General features: G+C 45.4%; 1 protein-coding gene across 17 annotated transcripts in view; it reads right to left on the reverse strand.

Annotated features, from left to right (window-relative positions):
- The window catches only part of SVIL (supervillin), a 230,818-nt gene that overhangs the window by 4,696 nt on the left and 201,078 nt on the right, over nt 1-25,044 (reverse strand). For all 17 annotated transcript variants that reach the window (XM_041766406.1, XM_041766407.1, XM_041766422.1 and 14 more), the window contains 13 exons: nt 22,667-22,839; nt 20,961-21,116; nt 19,539-19,675; nt 18,616-18,763; nt 18,350-18,495; nt 16,542-16,717; nt 13,900-14,044; nt 13,264-13,540; nt 8,521-8,672; nt 5,958-6,063; nt 5,120-5,327; nt 3,379-3,512; nt 1,314-1,469 (listed from right to left, as the gene is read on the reverse strand). In XM_041766406.1, the coding sequence (XP_041622340.1) occupies nt 1,314-1,469; nt 3,379-3,512; nt 5,120-5,327; nt 5,958-6,063; nt 8,521-8,672; nt 13,264-13,540; nt 13,900-14,044; nt 16,542-16,717; nt 18,350-18,495; nt 18,616-18,763; nt 19,539-19,675; nt 20,961-21,116; nt 22,667-22,839 (2,114 nt within the window). The remainder of the gene's footprint in view (nt 1-1,313; nt 1,470-3,378; nt 3,513-5,119; nt 5,328-5,957; nt 6,064-8,520; nt 8,673-13,263; nt 13,541-13,899; nt 14,045-16,541; nt 16,718-18,349; nt 18,496-18,615; nt 18,764-19,538; nt 19,676-20,960; nt 21,117-22,666; nt 22,840-25,044) is intronic.

Below are 25,044 nucleotides of genomic sequence, written 5' to 3' on the forward strand. Positions count from 1 at the left end.
CCCCTCCTCTTGTCTCCCTCTGCCCCTCCTCAGCCACAGGCCTGCCAGATGCCCTTTTGGGAATCAGTAGCCCGCTGAGTGCAGGGGCAACACATGTGCCCCTTAAGGGGCTGTGAGCACCATTTATCCCCAAAGAACATATTCAAAACCGGAGAGTACATCTCCCTCACCCTACAAGGCACTGAGGTTAATGGACCATGTGTGATTGCTTCTTGGTGACTAAGTTCATGGTTCTTTGTGAGAAAAACAGGCTTTGAGAAGTAGATGTGTTATACCTCTTCTTCCCCACTTTTTCTCATCAGTCACCCTGATTCTTGCTCCATGTGGCAAAGGGGTTTCACATGTGCTAGGTGTGCTGGCCCTGAATCCTTTCTAATATGCATTTCAGGATTCTGTGTACACCACACCCTGGTATCACCAGGCTGATAACTCGTCCTGAGTGTTGGCAGGAAGAGGGTGGGCAGCCGCCTCTCTTAAGAAAGTTGCTGGTATTTCCCACAGTCTGACCAGGGCACCACTTGAGCTTTGAAGGTGCAGACCTGGGCGGCCAGGATACCATGACATTCCTGGCTGAAGGGAGAGGGCACAAGTGCTCAGACTCGACTGCAGGAGGGCCAGAGGGTCCATGCAGTCCAGCCTCTGGTGAATGAGACTGTCCCCACCAGAACAAGAGCACAGATGTTCTGCCTCAAGGTGGAGGTTGAGTGGAGATAGGGGGCCGTGGGATGGGAAGACGTAGGCGGGGGCCTCAGCCCTGCTTGCAGCCCTGGCACCGCGGCAGACTCTGTACTTTGGTGGACTCAGCAGATGCTCCTACCCCTTCGCTCCCAGAACACTTGCTTTCCCAGGCTCCCTTGAAGCAGAGGTGGTCGTGAATGTAAGCAGAAGTTAGCTGGGGGCTTCTGGGAAAGTGTTGGTTTTACTGGATAGAAGGGAGAGACAGGCCCATCACTGCCTTCCTCCCAACCCTTCCTTTCTGTCTCGGGTGAAACATGATGGCTGGAGCAGGGGCAGCCAACTGCGGACTGTGAAGCAGCAAGACAGAGTGGAGGCTGGGAGAGATTCTGGGCCTGATGCAGATATGCTCAACCTTATTTTAACTGACATATCTGGGTGAGTTCAGTAACCAGGTCTCAGTTTCTCAGACTGTTAACATATGGTTCATGTCCTCTTCATTTTGGGGTAGGTGTGAGGATGAAATTAGGTAACATAAGGATGTTATTTGCCAGTGTGCTTGGCAAATAAAAGCTGTTTGCTAAATATGAAAGTAAAATAAAAAGGCTTTTTGGAAGGTGTATCTTGCGCAGCCATACCTGGCTGTGGCGCGCTGTAAAGATCTTCCTGCAGGAAAGGCATGGAGTTGACCACAGAGGGGTCTCGGGCGGGATATATGAACTCTGTGGCTAAGAAGTCACCGGAGGAACTGCTGAGGATGAATAGGCGAGGTGTGAAGTTAAAATTTCCAGGATCTTTGAAAGAAAAGAGAACAAAGCTGAAGATAAAATATACACCAGAGTATACATCCCAGGTGGATCCAAGAATTAACGTTAAGACATAAGATAATCCAAACATTAATGTGAAGATAGGTAAGATTCCTCTGAACTTGCAGAGGGGGAAGACCTTTTAAATCAGAATTATAAAAGAAGTAATGGAAGAAGGGGTTTATGCATTGGCAGTACAAAAATGAAAAATTTCATAGCAAAAAACCCCAAACAAAATGAAAAGGCAAGTGACAAAAAGAGAAATATGGAAACTTGTATCTTTAGTATGATAAAGATAAATAGCTCAATAAAAATAAAACATTCACCAAAGTAGAAACACAAATAATTTAAAAAATTACTTAAAGTATTTAATAGTACTTCCAGTTTAAAACATTAAGTTAAAACAGTGCTTAGGTATTAGTTTGCCTCACTAATTTTGGCCAAGAGAAGAAGGAAAAGTGCCGAGTCTCTGTGCTAAGTGCGCATTCTTGTATGTATACTGCTGCTGAGAATGGAACTCGGTGCCAATGTCCTGGGGCACCCTTGTTGATATGTACTCAAAATCTTTTCTATATTTATCATAACAGTTCTGTAACTAGGAACTTAACTAGAAGTAAACAGAGATACTTATTTTAAATTTATTCACAGTTCTATTGTATAATGGGGAAAATTGGAAACAGCTCTCTAAAATAAAGTTAAAACAGAAGAGGTTAGAGTAGAAAATGGCACACAGCATCTTCATTGGAATATCCTGCAGCCACAAACATCTAAATAAGAACTTGAGAAATTGTTCATAATAAAGGGAAAAATCAGGTTATAAAACTATATATATACTGCTATCCAAAATTTTCTTAAATACAGATATGTACGGATCACATAGAGAAATGTTAATTCTGGTTATCTTTGAGAGAGATGACTGTAAGGGCCTTAGTTTCTTTTTTAGCCACTCTCTGCTTTTAAACATTTCCCATCAACATGCATTATTAAGAATAACCGTATAGGGGCACCTGGGTGGCTCAGTCAGCTAGACATCTGACTCTTGATTTCAGCTCAGGTCATGATCTAGGGTGGTGAGATATCCCCTGCTTGAGATTCTCCCTCTCTCTGCTCCTCCCTGCCACACCACCACCCTGTTGTGTGTGCACTTGCATGTGCACCCTCTCTCTCAAAAAAACCCAAACAATATAAAAGTTAATGAAAATTGAGAGGCAGTATAATGGAGTGGTGGTTCTGAGTACACCCCACTGTGGTTCAACGCTGGGCAAGCAGATGAACTTCCTCATGCCTCAGTTTCCTCATCCATAGAAACATGGTGGCGTTAGGCTATGAGTGCTGGGTTAATGTATATCCAGTGCTGAGGTGATGCCTGGCTCATCCTAAACTGCTTAATACTTGTTAGCTCTTCTTACGTTCAACTGTATTGAAGTTGATTTTGTGTATTTAAATGTAAAAGTGACCCTTTCTCTAATCTGAACTCCACTATGTCCCTGCATCCAGGACACTGGCCAGACTAAAGGGTCACAGTGTGTTACTACTCATCTGGTTTCCTGGACTTTTCTTCTTGCCTCTTCCTAAGTCACGATTACCTTCAAGGCTCTGTGTAAATGCCAGATCTTTCATGGAGCCATGTGTGATTTTCCTGGTGGAGCTAATCTTTTTTCTTTTTAACTTTCAACTTCCTTCATTTGGACCTCTTTTATGACATGCAAAAGTTTTATTTGGCATTATACTTGTCTTGCATATTATTTAGCATCCTTATTGGGTGGTAGGCCTGTGAGGACCTAGCCTAGGTTTATTCATTGGGTGCTGTACACAGTACATGCTCAGTAAATATGTATTGACTACATTACTGAAAGGAAGCTACAGAATGTTCTGTTCCTATGGAATGTTCTGTTACCTTGAAGCATACAGTCATATGCTTTTCTATCTCTCCTTCCTAAAGCATCCCAGAATCCCAGTGGCTCGGATCCTTCGTCACACTCGTGTATTGTCACTTTGCTGCTACTATGCAGTCCTGCTTCCAGGGGACATCTGCATGGAGAAAATCCAGTCAGTTTTTTTTACTAAGCCCTGGAAGTGTTGGCAGTACAAAATCATTCAAGACTAAATCTACAGATTAGCTCATCATCTCTCCTACTTTTTCACTAAATCAGTTCTTACTAATGAATGAAAACATGCTCTGTGGTTTTTGAGAATGTGTGTGTGTGGGGGGGAGGCAATGAGGAGTGGCTTGGCCCTTTGAGAAGAATGTACAATTACATATAAGACAGAGTGAAAGTGATTTACATTTTTAAATATAACATACACATTTATTATTCCTTATCTTCTCCTGCTGGAACATTAGCTTCACGGGGATGGATACTTGGGTTTGTTCACTAGCCGAGTCCCTGGTCCCTAAATCTGGACTCAGAGCTGAGTACATGCTCAATTATACCTGCTGAGTGAATGAGTGAATCAGTTTATTGTTTTGTTTTTTCTCAGTGGTCCAAGGGGAAAAGCCGATGGACCAGAGATGCCTCTGACTACCTCACTGAATGTCACTTATCACCCCTCCTTGCCTCCCGAGCACACAGAACAGTGTTTCGAGATGAGACGTTTTGCTCCCCCGCTGGCTGCCTGTTCAAAGGGCACTGGCCTGAGTGCTCCTCTCTGCCGCTGCCCACAGCACAGCTCTGGGAGCAGCCTCAAGGGAAATCTGCCCACGCCACACTGCCCTGGTGCCCAGGGGAAGGATCTGACCAAATGGCACTTCAGTGGCATGCTGTGGCCCTGCAAACTCTTCACTCGTAATGTTCACAAGTCACCACTGTCTTTGCGGGTCTCAGGCTGTGGAAACGCTGGGCACACCCTGAACACCTGGGCGATGTGGGGATCTTTCTGGCTGTCTGCACAGCTGGGTTGGCCCGGGCCACAGCCCCCTCTGGATGGGGACTGCACAGCACATCCTTCCCTTGCACACCTTCTCTTCTTGCTTCAGTTTTTCCTCTCCCCCTGGGGCCCTCACATAATGCCACAGCACAGGGGGCTTCCTCTGGGTGAATGCCCGGTCAGGGACCTGCCTGGACCAGTTCCTGGTGTGCTGTGCCCGAGAACCACCCCAGGCCATCCAACGACTCCCTGGCCAGTGGCTGCCTTGGGAGTGCAGAAATAGAGCTGTCCTCGGCAAAAGGGGCGTGTTACAGCCAGGCACAGGTGCTGTCCCGAACTCCCCTTCAGCCAAATGCTTTCTGACTTCCCACCGCTCTGGCAGAACTAAAACTCTGAACCCCTAAAAGATATCTGAAATTTGCTCTCTTTAAATAACAAAGGACTCCAGGCTTTTAATTCAAAAGCTGAAATCTTACTACAAAGACACTAAGGCACTTGGGGTCATTTCCTTCACTCCTCACTCTGCCTTTTGTTGAGCCAAGTAAACCCTCTGAAAGGAGGGGAAGCCCTCCCATTGGAGGCTTTAAGAGAGACGTGTGTGACATCCACTTGCATGGTCAGAGGTGGCTGACAGCTTTCGTAACTACCCTCGCTGAAGTCACTTTAAGTACCCTGGGGTGTCTACTGGCTTCTACTGGGTAGCTTTCCAGCCTCGGCCTACATCTCCCAGGGAAGCCCCTGCTGGAGGGGCCCTCTCACACAACACTCACTGTTCTTTGATTTTATTTGCTGCAGTCCTTCCAACCTCCTTCGTGTGGGCTTGGGCTTTGCATCCGTGCCATAAGTAAATGAGGGCTTTGTTTATGTTGAGGACAACCATGGAAGTCCTGGACCTCAGGCTACTACAGTGACAGGCCACTTCCAGCAAATTTCCTTCCATGGGCACTTCTCCTCGGACACAATACAGCCTCCACTCACCTGCAGGGGGCACCAGTGGCACAGAGTTAGGACGAGTGCTGCGTGGAGAGCTGCCCCTGCTGGGCACTCAGTCACCAGCCAATACCAGCGCCCTTGGGCCTGGGCCTGGGAGGCAGGATGGAGGGGAGGCTCAAGGGAGCAGCAACCAGCTTACTGCTGGCCCAGAAAGCACATCCTTTTGGAGTTAGAAGAAGGTTCATGATGTAGGAAAACCATTTTTATAAAATCTATAAATACCAAGCAAATCATATAACAGGCATAATTTCAAGAGGCTCCGATGCTAAGCATTTCTTTTCTTTTTTGGATGCTGGCCAACAAAAATCTCATAATTTATAATAGACGACCCACTGAATTTTTTCCCTCTTAAAAACAGAGTCGCTGTGAGGATTCAGTTTAAAGTGAAGTAATCATCATCCAGCCTCCTGCATGCAAAGCTGTAGCCTGAAGTACATTGTACAGGCCTGGGGGGCTTGTGAGCTCCCCAGACAGCTGATTTGTAAGGCAAATGTTAGGAGCCTTTCAGGGGTAAAGGCACAGATTTATAAAGGTAGATTTTCTTTAACCCCTCTTGTGCATAAAAATATCTAGCAGAAGGAAGAAAATCTGATTTCAAAAGTAAAAGTGACTTACTTTGTGCATTTTCTTCCTCCTCTTCCCGTCTCCCAGAGTGTACCACCATTCCCCCCTGGAAACACTGCAGAAAGCAGGGGGGCTCCTTTCCCTGCAAAACCTGGACCTTCCAATGTAAACACACCCAGATAAGTCACATGTACTGGTTTTTCAAAGTCTTAAATATAATACATGCCTATGGTAGAAAATCTGGAAAATATCAAGAAGTGCAAACAAAAGCCAGTGATAATACCATTATCTAAAGATAACCACTAATAAAATTCTAGGGCAGACCTTTCCTTTCAAAATATTTTTTCAGATATGTGTTTCTCCCAAGCAAAACTAGGATTGTTATTTTATGTTACTGTATACCCTGATTTTTCTTCACTTGATATTTTTTGGGCACCAAAGACTCTTGAAACACGAGTTTTGATATTTTAATGGTATTTCATGATACAGATGTAACCTGACTGATTTAAATGCATTTTAAACAAAGTCTGCCTCTCAGCACTGATCACTTTGTAATTCTGGGGGAAAGAACTGTCTCTTTGGCAACAATTCCCACAGTCCACTCATGGAGCCATGTGCCTGCCAGCCACAGCCTCGCCCTCATCTGTGAACCACTGTGTTCCATCAAGTGTTAGCGGCTCATAAAACTGTTAGGGTTGACTCCACTCATTCTCACTTTGGCTAGACATTTTCCTTTAACGAGGAAATTGTTTATTGAGCCTGGCAGTCAGGGCATTTCCCAGCAAGTGTTAACTTACCAATCTCAGAGCCCATTCTGCATAATTAAATGCCATTTTGTGGCAGTGTTTTATAGGTTTGAAGTGTGTTTTACATCCCTTGGCTTGACAAAAAATGCAATGTTCAAACCAGAGAGATTAAGACTCAAAATTCTCATGGTGATTTTGAACGTATGATTCAAACCTGGCCTTTACAATAATTAAAAATGCAGTTGAAATTACCCACTCTTAAGACTAAATTAAAATGCAGTGGTCAAAAAAAAAAAAAAAAGCGGGGGGTGAGGGGGCAGCCCGGGTGGCTCAGCGATTTAGTGCCGCCTTCAGTCCAGGGCAGGATCCTGAAGACCCGGGATCTAGTCCCACATCGGGCTCCCTGCATGGAGCCTGCTTCTCCTTCTGCCTGGGTCTCTGCCTTTCTCTCTCCTGTGTTTCTCATGAATAAAAAAATAAAAAAATAAAATAAAATAAAATGCAGTGGTCACTAACAGTTACTTACAATTATTATATAGTCCACAGTAGAAAATATATGTTAAGTATTTTTTAGGGAAGAGGAGCAGTTCTTAGGAATCTAGAAGGCTGAGTGTTGATCTGTTTTGGAGAAAATGTCTCTGTTCTCTTTCCTCAGGCTATTGTTAACTACACATCCACGATAGTAAAGATATCTGCACATTGTATCATGTTCTCCCAAAATGCCAAAGTCAATTTTAATTACTAAAGTCTGGGACCGTAGGCAAAGATCATCTGCACATCAAAAAGAACTGTTTACAAAGTCTTGGCATGGGGCATTATACAGGCCCTGAGGTTATAGCGTTGTGGGAGACCAGCTCACACTGGCTCTTTCATGCTTGTGGGGAAAGACAGATAATAAATAAGTAAACACAATGTATTCAAAATGTAAACAAAAATGACAAATTGATTATGTAGTTTTAAGTAGTAGTAATAATAGTAAGTGCTATAAAACAAAGCATAGTAATGGGAAGGGATTTGGGTAGAATACATGACATTCAAACAGTTAAATCATATGAGGTTGAAAGCTACTTATGGATGCAGAAGATATCCAGATGGGAAAATTGTGCAAAGGCCCTGGGGTAGGTGGAAAGAGATCTGAGGAATGGCAAAAAGGTTAGGGCAGCCCCGGCCCTGGTGCAAGACCAGAGGGAGGTAAAAGAGGTGTCCAGGGCCAACCACAAAGGCGCTGACAGACCACGAGCAGATGGCTTTGACTGCAGTCCATGATCTAATGTGATCCAGAAAAATCAGTCAGGCTGGTGTGAGGAATGCAGATGATGGGAATACTAATTTTTATGTTGATCTCTGATATCTCCTTCGGATAGGTTTGTGTAAGTGAAAAAAATGATCAGAATTTATGAGAATTTTAAGATTCTTGAGCCAAACTGCTGTTCAGGATGGTGGTTTCAAGCTACATTTCCTGATGGAGGCATCCTGCTAAATCCTTACCCGCCCAGGATCTGTGCTTTATAAAATCTCTACCAGCTTTAGAAGTGGAAAACAGCATCTCTTTGTTTTATTCATAGTTCCTTGAGTATTAAGTGGAAACTTAAAAAAAAGAAAAAAAAAAACAAAAAAACAAACCAAACCACTCACTGGCACTTTGCACTTGTTTTGTGGATTTACTATTTGCACATACAACATCTCACTAAGAGCACATGACTCTTGGCCAGGCGGTGGGGAGCAGAGAGCCTGGGATCTGGAGCAGCTGGCTAGGACTCAAAGGCACTTGTGCGCTGCTGTCTCCGCAGGGCACCAGCCACACCACTGTGGTTCCCCAGGAAGGCCGATCCTGGCATCCCCGGAGGCGGCCACTTTCCAGGACTTACCTGGGCACCCCTCTCCTCATCCAGCTCCACTGTCATCAGAGCTGATGTGCCCTTCTCACTCACGGTCGACTGCCGGCCTTGCCAGAAGAAGTAGACACACTTCTCCTTGCCAGCTACCCGTACTGGGTGCTCTCCCTTTTGTCGACTTCCCACTGCAAACAATACAGAACCCAAGGATAAATGGCTGATAGGCCAAAAGAAGAGCAAATATATGGCTTTCTTCTCCAGGCTCTGTGAGGACAGTGAAGAAACAGCTTTTTGGGCAGAGGGCTAAGGAGAAAAACCATCCTTCTTCCAGTTAACTGACCCCGAGCCTCCAAAATGGGAGAAAAAATGATCTAGTCTTCTCAATGCCCTGGGAGAAACACCTGTCATCCACAGGCAGGAAGCAGATCACTCCAAGTGTGTGACAGAGAAAAATGGTGGCTGCCAAGGCAGGACCCACGCTCCCCAAGACACAAATACATTTTCCATATTACACCATCCTTTTGGCAAAGGATTAGCTGGTAGAGAAGAGATACTGAAAACAACAGCTGGGCCAGCTTTAAGCACAAAGGGAAAAATTTAGTCTGTGAAAACGATTCTAGTAAAAAAACGCTCTGAAGTTTCCAAATTCTGTCAGAAATGGAAGAGATATATTGCTGACATATCACTTTCATAAACTAATCTGGGATTTTAATAATATCTGTCCCCAGGACTGCAGCCAGGATGAAGTGCTGGTTGTCCTTACTGTCTGGCACCTCCCAGGCTCTCGGTAAACACGAACAGCCCATAGGACACGCATCTCACCAAAGAGCTGGCACAGAAAGTTAGCTGGTCAAGTGGTCACTTTAAAAAGGCGATATCTCACACCCCGCCTCACCGCTTCTAGATATATGCCGCATTCCAGACTCCTCTTGCTCGTTCATTCAACAGATACTCACTGAGCACTTGCAGTATGCCTGGGACTCTTCAGGACACCTGATAAGCAAGACAGACAGCTGCCCTGCTTTCATTCTAGCAAACAGATGAGCGAGATGGTTTCAGATAGTCCTAAGTGCTCTGAGGAAGACAGACAGGGGGACGCAACATAGAGGCAGGGTGAATGTTGATGGGATCCCCTGTTGAGGGAAGGCCTCTCTGAGGTGGTGACCAGTGACAAGATAACAAGGACCTGCAGGCAGACCCTTCTGGAATGAATGAGATCAGAAGACTAAGCTGTTACCTCCAATGTCTGCCCGGGTGGTCCCAGAAAGTGGTGGTCAACCATGGAAGAAAATAGGCAATTATAACTCTCATGCTTGTTGAAAATTAAAGATGATAACTAGATTCTCTGGTTCTATATTAGCTCAATTTTTCTCAGCTCCAGTCCCATTTACAATATCAGAACTGTCTTGAGGTTTGAAGGTAAGAAGAAAGTTCATTTATTTTAGGTTCTTAAGAGGCCAGGGCCCTGTTTATTTTACTTTTTTGCCCTTTAGCAAAGCACTCCATGAACAGTTTTCATAATTGATAATAATAACTCTTACAGCACTTGCCGAAGTACGACCTTTAGTGCCATCTCCTGTGGACATGAACTGGTCAAGTTCATGTATTTTGAAGTGGACAGAATGAAAGAGGAACCACTGACGAATAGGTTATGCATATTCACCGTTAGTTTGGAAGCCACTCTTTTGAAATTTCTGCCAATTTAGATAGGAACAAAACCTTGCCTTCGATTAGCAAATCCCATTCTTCACAGTAGTGAAAATCAGTATGTCAGCTGGGGAAAGAGATGCTTAAAATAGGTCACAGAAGTTGATACGTATCTTGGAATTTGTCAGCACTTAGATACACTAAATATATCCAAATTTCAATAATAAACAGTGTTTTATCACCTAACATCCTAATGTGGACTTCAGTATCTGTATCTAAAACAGAATTATTTTGGGGCACTTGGGTGGCTCAGTGGTTGAGCGTCTACCTTTGGTTCAGGATGTGATCCTGAATCCCAGGATTGAGTCCTGCATTGGGCTGCCTGCATGAAGCCTGCTTCTCTCTCTGCCCATGTATCTGTCTCTCTCTCTCTCTGTCTCTCATGAATAAATAAATAAATCTTTTAAAAAATAAAATAGAATTATTTTCTTAAAATATTTCATAATAGTTTTCAGTATTTTTCCTTGTAATTTTCTTCAGTATACCCAAGTCGAATCCTACACACAACTTTTTCTTAGTTCATTAATTTTTAATTTTAGCAAAATAAAGATTAAGCTTTCATTGGTAAGAAATTACAGACTGTAACCTTTATAGCCTTGATCAGATGGCTAATTTAAAGTGCTGATCCATCATACCTCAAAATACTTTCCAGAGTATGTCTGTGACCAGTAGTTGTGTTTAGGAGTAACAAAAGACTGCGGTATGAGGAACTGCTCACGGTCAAGTGGTCTTACAGCTGAATCCCATTTACTGCCTGCCTGCTCATGGCAATGAGACCTGTATCATGCTCTGGAGCTGCCTGGCCTGGTGTCACTGGGTCCCTTGCACACCTTGTCCTTACTAGCGAGGGCATGCGCATACCCTGCTGCCCTGAACACGGTTACTGGGACAGGATCCAACCCACCCCACGAGGTCTCGGGTCTCCCTTCCCTGGAGCTCATGGTTCACTTCCTAAGGAGTTTTTCTGTGTGCCTGTGCGGGCTGGTGGGGGTCCGCCAGAAGGATGACGACGGGACTGTCTCTACAGCCGCTGGTTTCTGCAGACCTGGTCCCAGAAGAGCTTCCTGAGCTCCAGGTTCAGTCCCATTTGCAAGGACGGCCCTTGTGGGGTATGAGTGTAAAGGAGCTGGACCCCGGTCACCGCAGGGGCCCTGTTAATGCCATTGGGCTGTGCTTCTCTGCCCCCAGGGGGACCATCTGGAATCTGAGAGCTCCCTGCTCTAACTTAATGCTCTGCAGCTGGACTTCTTCAGAATTGTAACTTAGCTCGTAAAGATGCTGCTGGATCTGGCTGTGAGATGTGCATTGTGTTTACTGGGAAGAAATACAAGAAGTATTTATGCCAAATCATTATTTCCTAGAGGCCTCCGAGAGAACAGTCTATGAAGGCCTCAGAAATCTTAGATTTATTTCATTTCAATATTGTTCTATTTATTAATTTACTTTTTTTTTTCTTCTTATAACTAACAGGTAAGGAAATGACTGAATTTCTCATGAGAGTGACTTGTTATTACTTTGGGTAGATTCATGCTATCACATCTTCAAGTTAAATACAGTAATTTTGCTTTTGCTCAGGACATCCGTGATGATTATTTCCTGAGCACGTGTCAGGCCCTGTGCTAAACCTGATCCATACCAGATTATAAGAGTCTGTGGGCTGCATATCATGTGTTTTCTAGGTGAGAAAACTGAGGCCCAGATAGGCTAACTCACTTTACCCACCTTGCATAGCTGCTATGTAGGGCCTGAGAGAAGATGCCGACCCCAGCATTCCCATTCATATGACCCTGGCCATATGAATGGGAAAGGGGCTTGCAGTATCCTGATCCACTACTAGCTCTGCAACTTCAGGCAGGTGACTTAATCATGTGTCCTGTTCCTCACCGAGAAATCAGCATAATGACCGAGTACATCCCATGGACCCACAGGGAAGCACTCAACTAGCGTGAGCCGCAAAGCTGCCAATGCTGTGCCTCGTGGGCTTAGTGGACCGACAGCTCTGGGCACAGCCTTCTGTCCTTCTGGGCAAAGCCCATCTACCAGCTGCCTAGGGAACAGTTTGCTGGGCTCCCCCACTGCCAGCAGAGCCAACCTCAGGGAATCCGGCTCTCCTCCCATGGCATGACACGGTTGCTTCTCCCCACACTTGCCTTATTGTCATTTACACTAAATGCTTCTTGCAGGCAGGGTCTGATGTATTTACTCACTCCCTAACATAAGCGTCTTACACACAGAGACAGAATAGGTGCTCAGTAAATGCTGCCAGCTGGTTAACAGACTTTAGGTCAATTAGGCAAGAAAGCAAATGGTTTTACATCTGTGGGCGTCTGATCAGCACATGACAGCCTCCACCCTGTGGCCCCAGAGCAGCCACCGCAAAGAGATTCTCAGGAGCTGACAAATCACAAAGTTGTGACAAACTCTGTCCTAAGTGGTGGGGCTGAGGGACACTGCAGAGAACTGGCTACTTCTTGGCAAGGAAAAAGGATTCTCTCTCCAAAGTTCACTGGCTTTCCTCCCTCCCTGCCTCTAGTGCACAGCACACAACTGAGTGTTTCGCTTGAGTGTTTCACTGACAGGAGCCATGAGCAGTTTGATTATATATTTATTCAATCAAATCCACAAAGTGTGTTAGTGTTCCCAGCCTCAGAGGAAATAGCTTCTTTTATTTTTAATAAATCTTTTGTGCGTTACTACTACACCATTTGGTTTCAGTTTGAAGTCAAGCAGATATGCTTTACTTAAGACTTTAAGCAGCAGACAGCCACATGGTAAATATCATTTGGAGGCAAATCATCACTTTCCTAAAAAACCTCTGGGAATGGGGCAGGAGAGGGAGTGGGGGGAGCAGAGAAACCTTACTGTGCACGTTTCATTTCTATAAGGGAACATGACCTTTGTTAGCAATGCTAGGCTGTCAGGATCTATCCTTAACATTTTCTAAGTGGTTCTCAAAGCGAAAGATCAGATTGGCGCACAGGGAATGGGTCCTAAGAAGTACTAGATTCCCAGCCCCAGAGCTGGGGTTACGCCCTCTTGGTTGGAAGAAAACGGTAAGTGCTCACTAACCTGCGGTGCTCACCATGTACTTCCACTTGACCACATAGGCATCTCCCTCGTGGAACTGCCCGATGCTCTGTTTGGGGAGCCTGCTGTAGTCAAATTCTAGGATGTGCCACACATCCACAGACACACTGGCGATCTCAAACTGCCTCCTGTCATCCCCATCCACCAAGCCGTAGCCACGACCAACATTCACCCCATCCAGCACAGTGCCGGTTGTGGCCTGGGGTGCTGGCACCATCCGTGTCACGTCATATGCCTTGGCTTCCACCCTGGGATCTTCCTACAAGGTAATGTAAAAATGGTTCAGCGTGGCCCATTTCTACAGCCATTTCTTGTCACACTTGCTGGGGTTTCACTGTTAATGGGACAGCGTAAAAGTAAGGATTTTCAGTTCTGTCTCAGCATTTAACCATGTTCTGGGGAAAGACTATGGGCCCTGAACACCCAGCCCACTACAATGAATCGGACACCTATAAACCCACGACACAGGCAGAGCCACTTTTCATCCAGGAGGTAGAACGCGATTGGAACCCATGTGCTGGACTCCCAGTAAACACTGGGAAGGCTTTTAGTTTCAAGGCCTATTTTGTTGGGACCTAAACCAAGGCCTGACATTTAAGACTTGATTACCAAAAGTACCTTTTGCTGGGTGAGTTCGCCGGCACTCTTCTCATTAGGCCTCTTCAGTTCCGTCCAATCCAGAAATTTCTCTTTGAACAAAATCGTCTCATTGTGTTCTGTAAGTCTCCCGAAAATTGCCCAATCTGGTCGCCCTTGTCCTTTTCTGCAAGGGTGGGTGGGTGGAGGGAGCAGATGGGGAAAGAACCGAGAGTAAGCCACGTGAAAACAAAGGAAAGGAATGGAAAACAGACCCACGTGGCTACTGAAAACAACCCAGAAGACATTAGTGGTACAGAAAATGAATGGTTCCTTTTATCAGGTAAGTGACATTTTAGTATTTCAGCCTGAAGCCCTCCAAGGCTGTGTATGCATGGAGCTGATGTGCCCGAGGCAATGTGAATCCCGTTAGGACTGGACTTTGCTTTAATTCTGGCAAGTTCTTGCATTTGGGATTGGCTGGGCGCGGTGCACGGGATCGGAAGCTGGGCGAGGGCAGGGCCTTCCTCGCACATCTCCCTCGGCGGCTTCACTCACGTGCTCAGCCCCCTGCGGGCGTGCACCGCGCCGGTGTCCCATGATGGGCAGATGGGAGCCAGGCAGAGCTCACCCCGAATTCCCGGTTAGCTGTTCCGGCGGAGCCCTCCAGGTCCAGGCACAGGTGAAGACCTCTGTCACTAAAATGGGCATATACTTCCACTGATCATAAAGAGTTTCTGCATGTGCATTTCTAGGCCACCAGACACGACGGCAGGCGGCAGCACAACGACACGGGAAAGGCAGCAGCACGGCCCGACCTGGAGGCCTGGCCCCGCCTCAGGATCTCAGAACTCAGAACCGCTTGGCCCACAGGTAATTCCGGAAAAGGCCGAGGGGAGGAAACAGTGGCTGCTGCAGAGGGCTCATGCGGGCACCGCTCACCCCTCCAAACCAACCCTCCGCTGGGGGCGGAGAGCCGAAGGCCTGCCCCCCACCACGACACTGACGGGCAGTACTTCCGGGCCGCGGCGACCTCCGCTCCACCACTTCCTGTTCGTCACGACCACTTCCTGTCTCGTCACGCCTCTGGTTCTGACGTCACGGCCACGGCGCCGCAAAGAGGCTGCCTGTTGCCAGGGGGACTGGCGGGGTGGAGCACGAATACACACGCTTCCGCCTGGCACGCGTGTAGGGCTGTGGGAGCCGCCTCTCAGCAGCCGCGGGGAACTCAGGACTCCTCGGCCAGGCTCTGCTCTTTCACAGCAAATGTCTGCATGGCTGGTTCTTTATGATGAAGTCTACTCTGCAGACGCCCGCGCTCGGAGGCCTGTAGCAAGAGCGCTTGGGCTCCGCTTTCCACACTGATCTTGTATGCTGGGAGGCAAGCAAGCGCGAGGGTGAAGCTAAGAGCGGGAGCGGGGCTGGAGACCCCAGAGTTCCAGCCTCCGCACGTGGAAGGAAGGGCAGGGTGCTTCATCTTGGCTGCACTTAGAACCCCTAACAAACTCTTAAGACATAATGACGCAATGGCCCCACCCCACACGAACTGAGAACACACCACTCGGGCTGGCGCAGGGGCCCGGCCTGGCACGTGCATTTTTTTAAAGCTCCTCAGGTGACTGCGATCTGGGATGTTGAGCAGCAGTGGGTTGGGGGCTCGTTCATTTACTCCCAGATTTGTGATTACGTCACTGCTACATATGTTATCCATCATACGGATTTTATGCTTTGGCACTAGTTTTTCTTTTATTACATCAGATAAAATGCTCTTTTCAGCCTTAACTTCATTCCTTAAAACACTAATGCTACAGGACCAATTTTATCTTAAATGTCCCAATTCTTTAAAATGTTTCCCCACATTGACATAGCTTCTGATGGTTTTCATAATAATAAAATCGATAATTTGATTTTAAAACAAAACTAGATAAGAAAGTTGAAATTTGTAAAACAAGTTAAAGCCCAGTTGCATGATATTCAATGTTCTGTGCCATTTGGTGGCACATCCATGTCTAGTCTATTGTATGACACACATAATAGCACTTTTTCCCCCTGGTAGTTAAGAAAAACAACAACAATGTAAGAATTACTTTCCTTCTGATCATATTTCTTAGAGTTTGTGCATATTCTGATTTGCCAAAATAAAAAAAGCCCAGTGCACTGTAGGAAACATTAAAATTACAATCATTATTTCAGTACAGTATCCTCTCTCTCTCACAACCTGTCCCTCAAAAGGCAGAGACATCATCTACTGCCGAATAAATGGTAAGTCCTGGAATTCAAGAGCTACACTAAGAAGGTATGAAATTACAAGGAGATGTGTTGCTTTTGCACCTTCAGATCAATGGCGGAATTCCAGGTCCTGGGAAGCTTTTCAGATCAGCATGTAATCTGCTTCAGCAATTGCTACTCATCTGCCAGGACAGCACCTGGAAAGCCGCAGGTGGGAATAATTTGTGCACCTCATGAAATGAGATTGGACACAGGGTCCAGAAGACTATAGCAACTATATTTCCGCATCAGTTAGGCAAAAGCTAAAGAAATGTTCTGAGAATATTCAGGGCACTGCCTGCAATCACTTATGAAAAGGAAACCCCACAGAGTGACAGGAGGTGAGCGTGGTGGGAACTCAGGCCCACTGACAGCATCTGCTCACTCTTCCATACCATTGGTAGGTGACGGAATACCTGGGAATAAGCGGATTGCATTCTCCAGGATCCAATGGGTTGATGTCACAGTTCTCGTAGTCAAAGGTTCCGTTCCATAAGTGCTTTGCCAGTTGAAATGCTATTTTCCGTTGCGCTAATGTGACTTCTTTTCCATGCCACACGTACACTTCACTACCAAAATCAAACACCAGTACCTGGGAAGATCACAGAGAAGAACAGGTTAACTTCAAAGTCATGCTCGGGTTGAATCAGGGTCTGTACTGACAGTGAGTCAAACCGTAATGGAGCAATCTATACAAACACGAAAGGACCGCAGGGTGTGACCAGTGGGTGCCACTCTGCCATGCTACCTCTGCCATGTGGGTGTGATTTCTGTCTTGTCCTACACTTTCAAACTCCGCAGCACTTCTAATTCACAAAAGAGTTATTTAACTGTGTCTTCCTATCTTTCTTTCCTTCTTCCTTGTCTCTCTCCTTCCTTCCTTCCTTCCTTCCTTCCTTCCTTCCTTCCTTCCTTCCTTCCTTCCTTCCTTCCCTTTCCTTCCTTTCCTTCCTTTCCCCCTCCCTCCTTCCCTCCCTCCACATATAGAGGCCACGTCTTAAAGGCCAGGCACCGAGGACCAGTGAAGTGGTCTCCCCTCTATACAGTTTCAGGACCCTCCAAAGCAGAGACCATACCATACTTATATTTATAGGACTTTACTAAGTGCCGAATGAATATGTGAATGTAATGCTATTTCTTATTTCCATGCCTATGGCTTATTCTTTCTTCCTAGAATAATTTCTTCCTTCATGTCCAGCAATCCAAATCCTGTTCAACTCCTAACTAGGCTCAATTGCACCTTCTGTTTAAAATTACTAATTATTTCTTTTCTATGATTTTGTTTTCCATTTAAATGCCCACGCGTATCATACAATCCATCTAGCTTTGGATTACATTCTTTCTAATATTCTTCCATCCAATGAAATTTAAGGTTCTTTGTGTCTTTTTTTTTTAACTTTCACAATACAGAATGGTAATGACAATGTATGTATTTTTTTAAAAGATTTCATTTACTTATTCATGAGAGACATAGAGAGAGAGAGAGAGAGAGAGAGAGAGGCAGAGACACAGGCAGAGGGAGAAGCAGGCTCCATGCAGGGAGCCCGACGTGGGACTCGATACCAGGTCTCCAGGATCACACCCTGGGCTGAAGGTGGCGCTAAACTGCTGAGCCACTGGGGATGCCCAATGTATGTCTTAGTAAATATTTACCCATGGGGAGGAAAAAGCTAGTATATTACCTGGCAAACCCAGATTTTATATGTAAAAAAATATATACCTCTATTTTTCCTGAAACTTAAGGACTGAAAAAAATTTTATTTAATGTTTATGAAAAATCAAGAGATAGGGCTAAGGAGTATTTACATTTTATTCCCTGGTTATTTTGAGATATGATTGACACCTAGTACTGAATAAGTTTAAGGCATAATGACTTGATTTACATGTATCGCAAAATGATTACCACAATTTAGTTGACATCCATCACCTCATACAGATACAAAAAGAAAAAGAAAAACGAAAGAAAATAAAAATTTACATTTTGCCTAAGATAGAAAAGCCTTCAATGACCCATGCCTCCTCTGGACAGTATTCTGAAGTCTATATTCGTATTTAAGATGGAGTGATGGTTTGAAATCACAAGTTAATATCCTTTAAAAATATGTCACTGTTCAACAACAGGCACAACCAACCACTAACCAGTGTTTCTCCAGCACTTCCGATCTATTTTATCAGGCCCTGTGCAAAGTGCTTTCCTGGGGAGGGTGGCACCCACACACTGTACCTCTTTTGACTGCAGAAGGGAGCACTTGGGAATCTTTCCCCAGTAGTCGTCCTCAGGGACCAGTTTGTCATCCATCAGACGGTAAATGCAGTTTGTTTCAATTATGGCTGTTTCATAAAGTTCATCTTCTTTTGGGTCTCCGGCAGCTTTGGAAATGAGAACAACAACACAGTATGACATTTTACACTGAAAAGTGGCTGGTTTAGAAGAATGAGGTAGGAGCTAAGAAAAGTCTCATGATTCTCTGAAATACAGTAAACTCTTACACTGGTAACTGGTTTGGCCACCCAGAAGCTTCCAGAAGTCTTTGGCCGCATGAGTGTGTGTATTAATTCCTTCTTCGATAGTTTGGACATAAGTAGCTCTACAACCAAGTTCCCTCTTTGTCTGAATTAAACTTGCAAGTTCCGAGGCCTGGAAAAAAGGAGGAGCACAATTACCTGGGTAGACAAGCCTGTGGTGAGGTGGTGTGGCATGTACTGAAATCAGAAGATATGGTGTGTATGCCAGGAAGACCATGTGACCACAGGGGCTGCAGGCAACCGGTTACTGGGTATTTTCAGCAAGGTCAAGAGAATGGAACAAAAGGACCAGGGGTACATTTCTCTAGAGCAACAGTTATTTTCAAATTCAGTAGATCACTCATGAAGTTTTTTTTTTTTAAATACCCATTTGCTGGGCTTTTCCCATGAGATTCTCCATCAATAAGTCTGTAGCAGTTTTTAAAAAGATTTTATTTATTTATTTATGAGAGAGAGAGAGAGAGAGAGAGAGGCAAAGACACAGGCAGAGGGAGAAACAGGCTCCTGGCAGGGAGCCTGATGCGGGACTCGATCCCGGGTCTTCCGGATCAGGCCCTGTGCTGAAGGCGGCCCTAAACCACTGAGCCACCTGGGCTGCCCCTGTAGCAGCATTTTTTGAAGTGATGTGCCAGTTCCTTTTTCACACAAGAGAACAGAACTTAAAAACTGGTGAGATAGGTTATAATCCTTCTAAAACATCCCACTCAAGCACCTAACAAAGGCTTGTTTGAGAGACATTTGACAAAAGAAATATTGCATTTCTCTTCTCACTTGAATGAAACATCAGGCATTTGAGAAGCCTTGTACAGATCTAGCAACTGGTAGACATTCTATCAGTGTATAAAGGAGATGCTTAACTGAACAATTTTAATTCTTCAGATACCAACCTTTGCCTTTTCTATGACATTTGCAAACTCTCCTACCCACACGAAGCAGTAGTGAGGGGAGAGCAGGAGGAAGCAGTCCCCACTGTTGAGGGACGAAGCTCGAGGTTCGACCAGTCTTGTCTGCACGTGTCTTCTTCCTGTAAGGCAGGAGGCCAAGAGTCACCACCTTCCCAGAGAGGAGAACTCTCCAAGCCACAGGAAGGACCAGGAAGCACCCCTGCTACAGACTCTTGCAATGCTAAAGATTCTCATCTACCAATCCCAGTTCCATGATGCAGAGGGTAGAAGGGGGTTTCTAGTGATGGCCTTCTGGATTATTCTCTCTTGTTAGCACTTTCCTAAATGTCACCATGTGTCTTAGGATCACCACCGGTGGCCTTTTACAGCGTGTGTGTGGATTAATTAAGTTCCCGCCTCTAGGAAAGTTAGCAAATGTGCTCCTTTCCTCCTTTTAACTCATCTCCTGGTCCCTTCTCTGCACTTGGCCCACATCCTACATTTTACAGCCCCCGCCAGCCACTCCACAGGTGAGGGCCTGTCCTCCCACAATGTCCTCTTCCTAGGGGTTTTCACACCAAACCCAGGGCAGTCTTAGAGGGAATCAGCTTGGAGGGAAGCACTGCTTTGGGCTGCTTCCCACACCTTCTCCTAAATGACTTGATTTAAGGCCTTTCCACAGTCATGCTGAGCTTGTCGCCTCTGGTCAGAACTTGGGAATGGAGGTTGGTTATTTGCACTTGTCACTAGTCCTCCAAATGCACTAAAAAGGCCAGGGTCATGCAGAAACATAGTAACACCCTCCATGATGGATATTCCATCCATCTTCCCTGTGGTGATTTCTCTAGAATTGCTGCTGGGAGGCAGCTAAGTTTCTCCTCATAACCCAAGGCCTCTCTGTTGTCTCCCTTGCTATTGACAGAAAGGGTGCTGGAGCGGAATTTAGATCAGCTTCATTGGCCTCTGCTTTCCCCGGATTCCTTCTCCAAGAACTGGCATCTCTGCCTCTGGTGCGCACTGAGCTTGCTTACCTCAGCAAGGAGAAGTGAGTGCAGAGAGCCACGTGCAGACTTAGGGACAACTGGGACTGCATGATAACATGGTGGTGGGCCTCCCCCTGGGTAAGGGGAGGCGGCAGCAGAAGGTGAGCTTCTGGAATGGGGGACCTGGGTGCAAAATGACCTCTGCCACTCAACGGCTGCTGTGACCTCAGGCACGTCACTACCCTCTTCAAGCCTCAGTGGGTAGACTATCTCCTGCCTCACAGGATTTTGTGAAGCTCACATGACAGGAAGTAGCACAGCACCTGGCACACAGTAAGTTCTCAAAGAGCATGCATTCTCGCCCCCTTACTCAGGACTCCTGCTGTTACCAGACTAAAAACTCTTGGTCAATGTGTGATTCCTCTCCAAGGCTCTTAGGTACCTTTAATCTGTAACAACATCAGCTTCTTGTAGGGTACCGCGCTATTGTTGGAATTTTGTTCGGTCAGGTTGACGCTCCGCAGGCTGATGTTGCTGAAGTTTTCTTTACTGGCTAAGCCTGCCAGAGTGACTTCTGAGAAGTTGGAGTTGGAGGACACTGGGAGGGTTTGAATAAGGAAAAAATGGGGAGGGAGAGCAAGATGGGCAGGTGAAATGACAATGTTTACAGTTAGAGGTTCATAATCGACTTTTTCTTTGAAAGTTTAATCTGGGGGGGAGAACATCCCCTGGTGCAGTTATAGATGCAAGTTCAACGTTGAACCACTGTACTCAGGATTTAACTCTACGGAAAGTATCAACTGCATGTGGACACATGGCACACCTCACCTTGCAGGGAGACAAGAATTGAGGAACAATGTGGATCAGCTATTTTAGTATGACATCAGGAGCTGGACACATGTTGCAACTCCACTGAAAGCTGATATAATTCCTAACAATGTTTAGATGTTAATGCAAGCACTCTCCCGAGGAAAACCATGAAATGTCTTTCAACAAAAGTCTCTATACATCAAAAAGCAGGTACTCTTGTAGGGATGGGTTAATCCTAATCTTTTTCCTGGAGGCAAAGTGATCAACTAGGTAATCTCTTGAGGTCTTCCGCTCTCAGAATTAACACAGTCATAACAAGATGCTGGGTTTTCCATGTATACCGACAAGTGTGTACTTGTCAATCATCACAGAGCCACCCCCAAAACCCCAAAAGTGGAGGTAGAGGAGGTAAAAGTGCTAATAAGCCTTTACTTCTTCACTGATTGCTTTAAAAAATGTCTGTGCTAGAGAGAAATTCAGAAAATTATTTTGCTGGGATTAGGGTCTTACGCTGCTTGACAATTTGTATGGCATAGTGGTTTTGAAATATCTTTTCTTAGTCAATCGGTTACAATGAAAAGACTCAACCACTTCATATAAACACATATTTCTAAGAAAACTCTAAGCACATCGGTTTATGAGTGCTAGAGGAAAATACAAATTACAGCAAGAATATTCAAATAGCAAGATGGTGTGTACCATTAGCTCCACCAAGAAAACCACTGTTTCAGAATGAGGGACCCCACCTTATCAGGCTGAGGAGAGCAGAGCAACTCAGCCTGAAGTGGGACACACAGCCTAGAGCTACCTCCTCGCTCCTATTCACCACTCTACTCCAAGGCCCCTGTGCTACCCAATCCATATCCCCAGTTCCGAGGCTCCTGTCAAAAGCAATTTGGTAAGCATTGGTTTAGGCATGAATTAATAACATGAAAATCTAGGATTAGGAAAAGCAGTAATTTGGGACATTTTCTCATGAGAGATCAAATGACTTGCTCTCGAACAAAAGTAGGGAATTACCGTGTTTGGGCTCCACAGAGCTGAATATGGGCTGAATTACAAAGCCCAGGGACACCTTCTCCTCCAGTCTCTTGAAAGAAAACTCAGAAAAACAGGATAATTTAAATTAACCAAGAGATGCTCCAACACTATTAAGAATCTCTGTGAAAAGCTTTTCCATTCCAGGCAAGTGTGCACGTGTGTGTGCAAATGTACTCATTTTTATTTGATGAGTGTTTTCTGAGCACCTGATTGGTGTTAGCAAGGTAGAGCAAGATTAAAATCGCCTCACCACCAGTTGGCAGGCACAGAGGTGGGGTGGCGGTTCCACATACTTACTCTTTTCTACTTTCATCCGCTTTGACTCCATGAAGGCAACGTTTAGTCTCTGCTCCGTGTACTCCTGAAGGAGATCTTCTCTGGCTGCCAGCATTTTCAAGGGGTTTCTGGAAGCCTGAACCCGGCGCTTGGGCCTAACTGCGCGCTTGTGCTCGGCCACAGAGGAGGTCAACCTGCAGAACAGAGCGGAGCTGAGGCCTCGGTCTGTATATCAGCCGTGCCTGGTCTCTTTGGGGGTCTCTGATTTTATTTCCTGATTTTGTCACAAGTCTTAACAACCCCTCTTCCTGCCCGCCATTCCCTGACAGGGAGACACAGACTCTCGGAGCTGGGGGATTCAGCCCCCTTTAGTCCGAGATCCCAGAGGCTCCTCTGATGCCACACTGTGTGGTCTCTGCCTGGAGGCTCCTCTGGCAGCTCCTTCCACCATGAGATAGCTCTGAAAGGCAAGTAGTTCTTCCACACCCATGGACTTTTCCTACTTTTCCTGTTGGAATATTATATACGTCTACTTCTTCTGTCCCTGGAGAGCCCTACAAGAATTTACAGCCAGTCGTTGCTTCTTGATTTCTTTTTCCTCTAGACTAAACTTTCATTCATTCATTCATTTATTTACTTATTTATTTATTTATTTGAGAAAGTGAGAGAGAGAGAGAGAGCATGAACAGGGGGAGGGTTAGAGAGGGAGAAGCAGACTCCCCATTGAGCAGGAAGCCTGACTCAGGGCTTCATCCCAGGACCCTGAGATCATGACCTGAGCTGAAGGCAGATGCTTCCTAGACTGAGCCACCCAGGTGCCCCTAAACTTTTTTACACAACATTTTTTCAGTTTCCTTATGAACTCCCTCACAGCAAGCCCCCTCTTAACCCTCTGTGCTTTTCTGAAAAGTAACCATGGCTTTGAAGAATATATGGAAATTAAACAGGTCCAAGAGGCCAGCTATGACTGCCATACACTCACACAGCTCTCTGGGGCAGACCAGACATGGGGAGGTGGGTGATCCAGTCACAGGGTTTCCTGACAGACTCCACTGCTACTCTCAATTTCCAACTGCACAGCTTCTGTGCTATTATATATCAGACTGTCCTCTGTGTGAGAGGGTGCATATAAACAGAGATATGCTTAAATACATAATGATTCAAGCAATGACATTTGGAGATGAGAAACAGTTAAATAACTGTGTATGCAAATATGCTAAATATCATTTAAAGGTGGGAAATGACAAACTGTTCATGTTTTAAGATAAAAAATTGAGAAAAACTGAAAAAAAAAAAAGCAAGAAATTTATTTGGAGCAGCTTACAGAAAAAAGCATGATGACCACATGGTCTTCTTGGAGAGATGGTCACTCGGAATAAATTTGTGGGGAATAGACAAATGTGGTAGGTAGCTATGGGCTTAGCCTGCCCAGTGTCTACTCTTCCTGGCTTCTGCTAAGGAAACCTTGACATGGGCTCTGGCTCTGAAGGGCATCCTGGGACCAACTCTGGCCAATCGTCATCTTCTATCCTTCTGGCTACAAATGATTGCCTTTGGGCTGGACTCAGACTGTAGAAAATCAAGCCTGGAACTTGTGCTGGAAGACACTGCTCAGAAGAGAAGCTGCCTGTGCTGGAGTGGCCAAGTAGGGAGCCGACAAATCCACAGCTGGGATGGCCAGCTTCCACCACATGGGCTTGGCTGGAGCAAAGCAGCCCAAAGGAAAACAGGCAAGAGAAATACATCACTCTGAGGAGCCTCTGGAACCTAGTTCACACCTGCACTGCTCAGGGAGTGAACCTATAAATCCGTCCACAACTTTCTTTTGCACAAGTCAGTTTGACTTAGATTTTTTTCTGGCCCCTGCAACTGAAAGAATCCTAAAACCATGACTGCTTTCCTTAGATGGCTCAGTCATGATCCTCTGTGAAGAGAGGCCCTTGGTCATCACTGAGAAGACTCTCAGATCTATTAATTTCATAAATTATTGCAAGTTAAGCAATATGCTTTATTTGCTTTATTGATCGTCTAGCTAGTTGTATGAGTCTGAGCCCATGTGATCCAAATATTTTTCAAAGTTATGAGTAAGAGTTCAATATGACAAATGAAAGACAGTACAGAGACCTCTGGCTAAACTTATGTTCATCTAAAAATCTGCAAAACGATATTCAATTATGTGAAAAAATTCAGTGGCATTACTTTTATGGGCCAGGACAAACATCCGTGGATGTTTGCACATCTGTTCTGGAGCGCGAGTGTTTTATCTACCCCACAGCATCACACTGTCTGGCTCTAGAGAATAATCATGACACCATAATGAAGTTCTATGGCAGAAAGAGGTGGTGGTGAGAGAAGATCCTTGTGGAAGGACTACATGAAGGCTGATGGAGGAATCAGCC

The sequence above is a fragment of the Vulpes lagopus genome, chromosome 8, assembly GCF_018345385.1.
Source record: "Vulpes lagopus strain Blue_001 chromosome 8, ASM1834538v1, whole genome shotgun sequence".
Classification (NCBI taxonomy): domain Eukaryota; kingdom Metazoa; phylum Chordata; class Mammalia; order Carnivora; family Canidae; genus Vulpes; species Vulpes lagopus.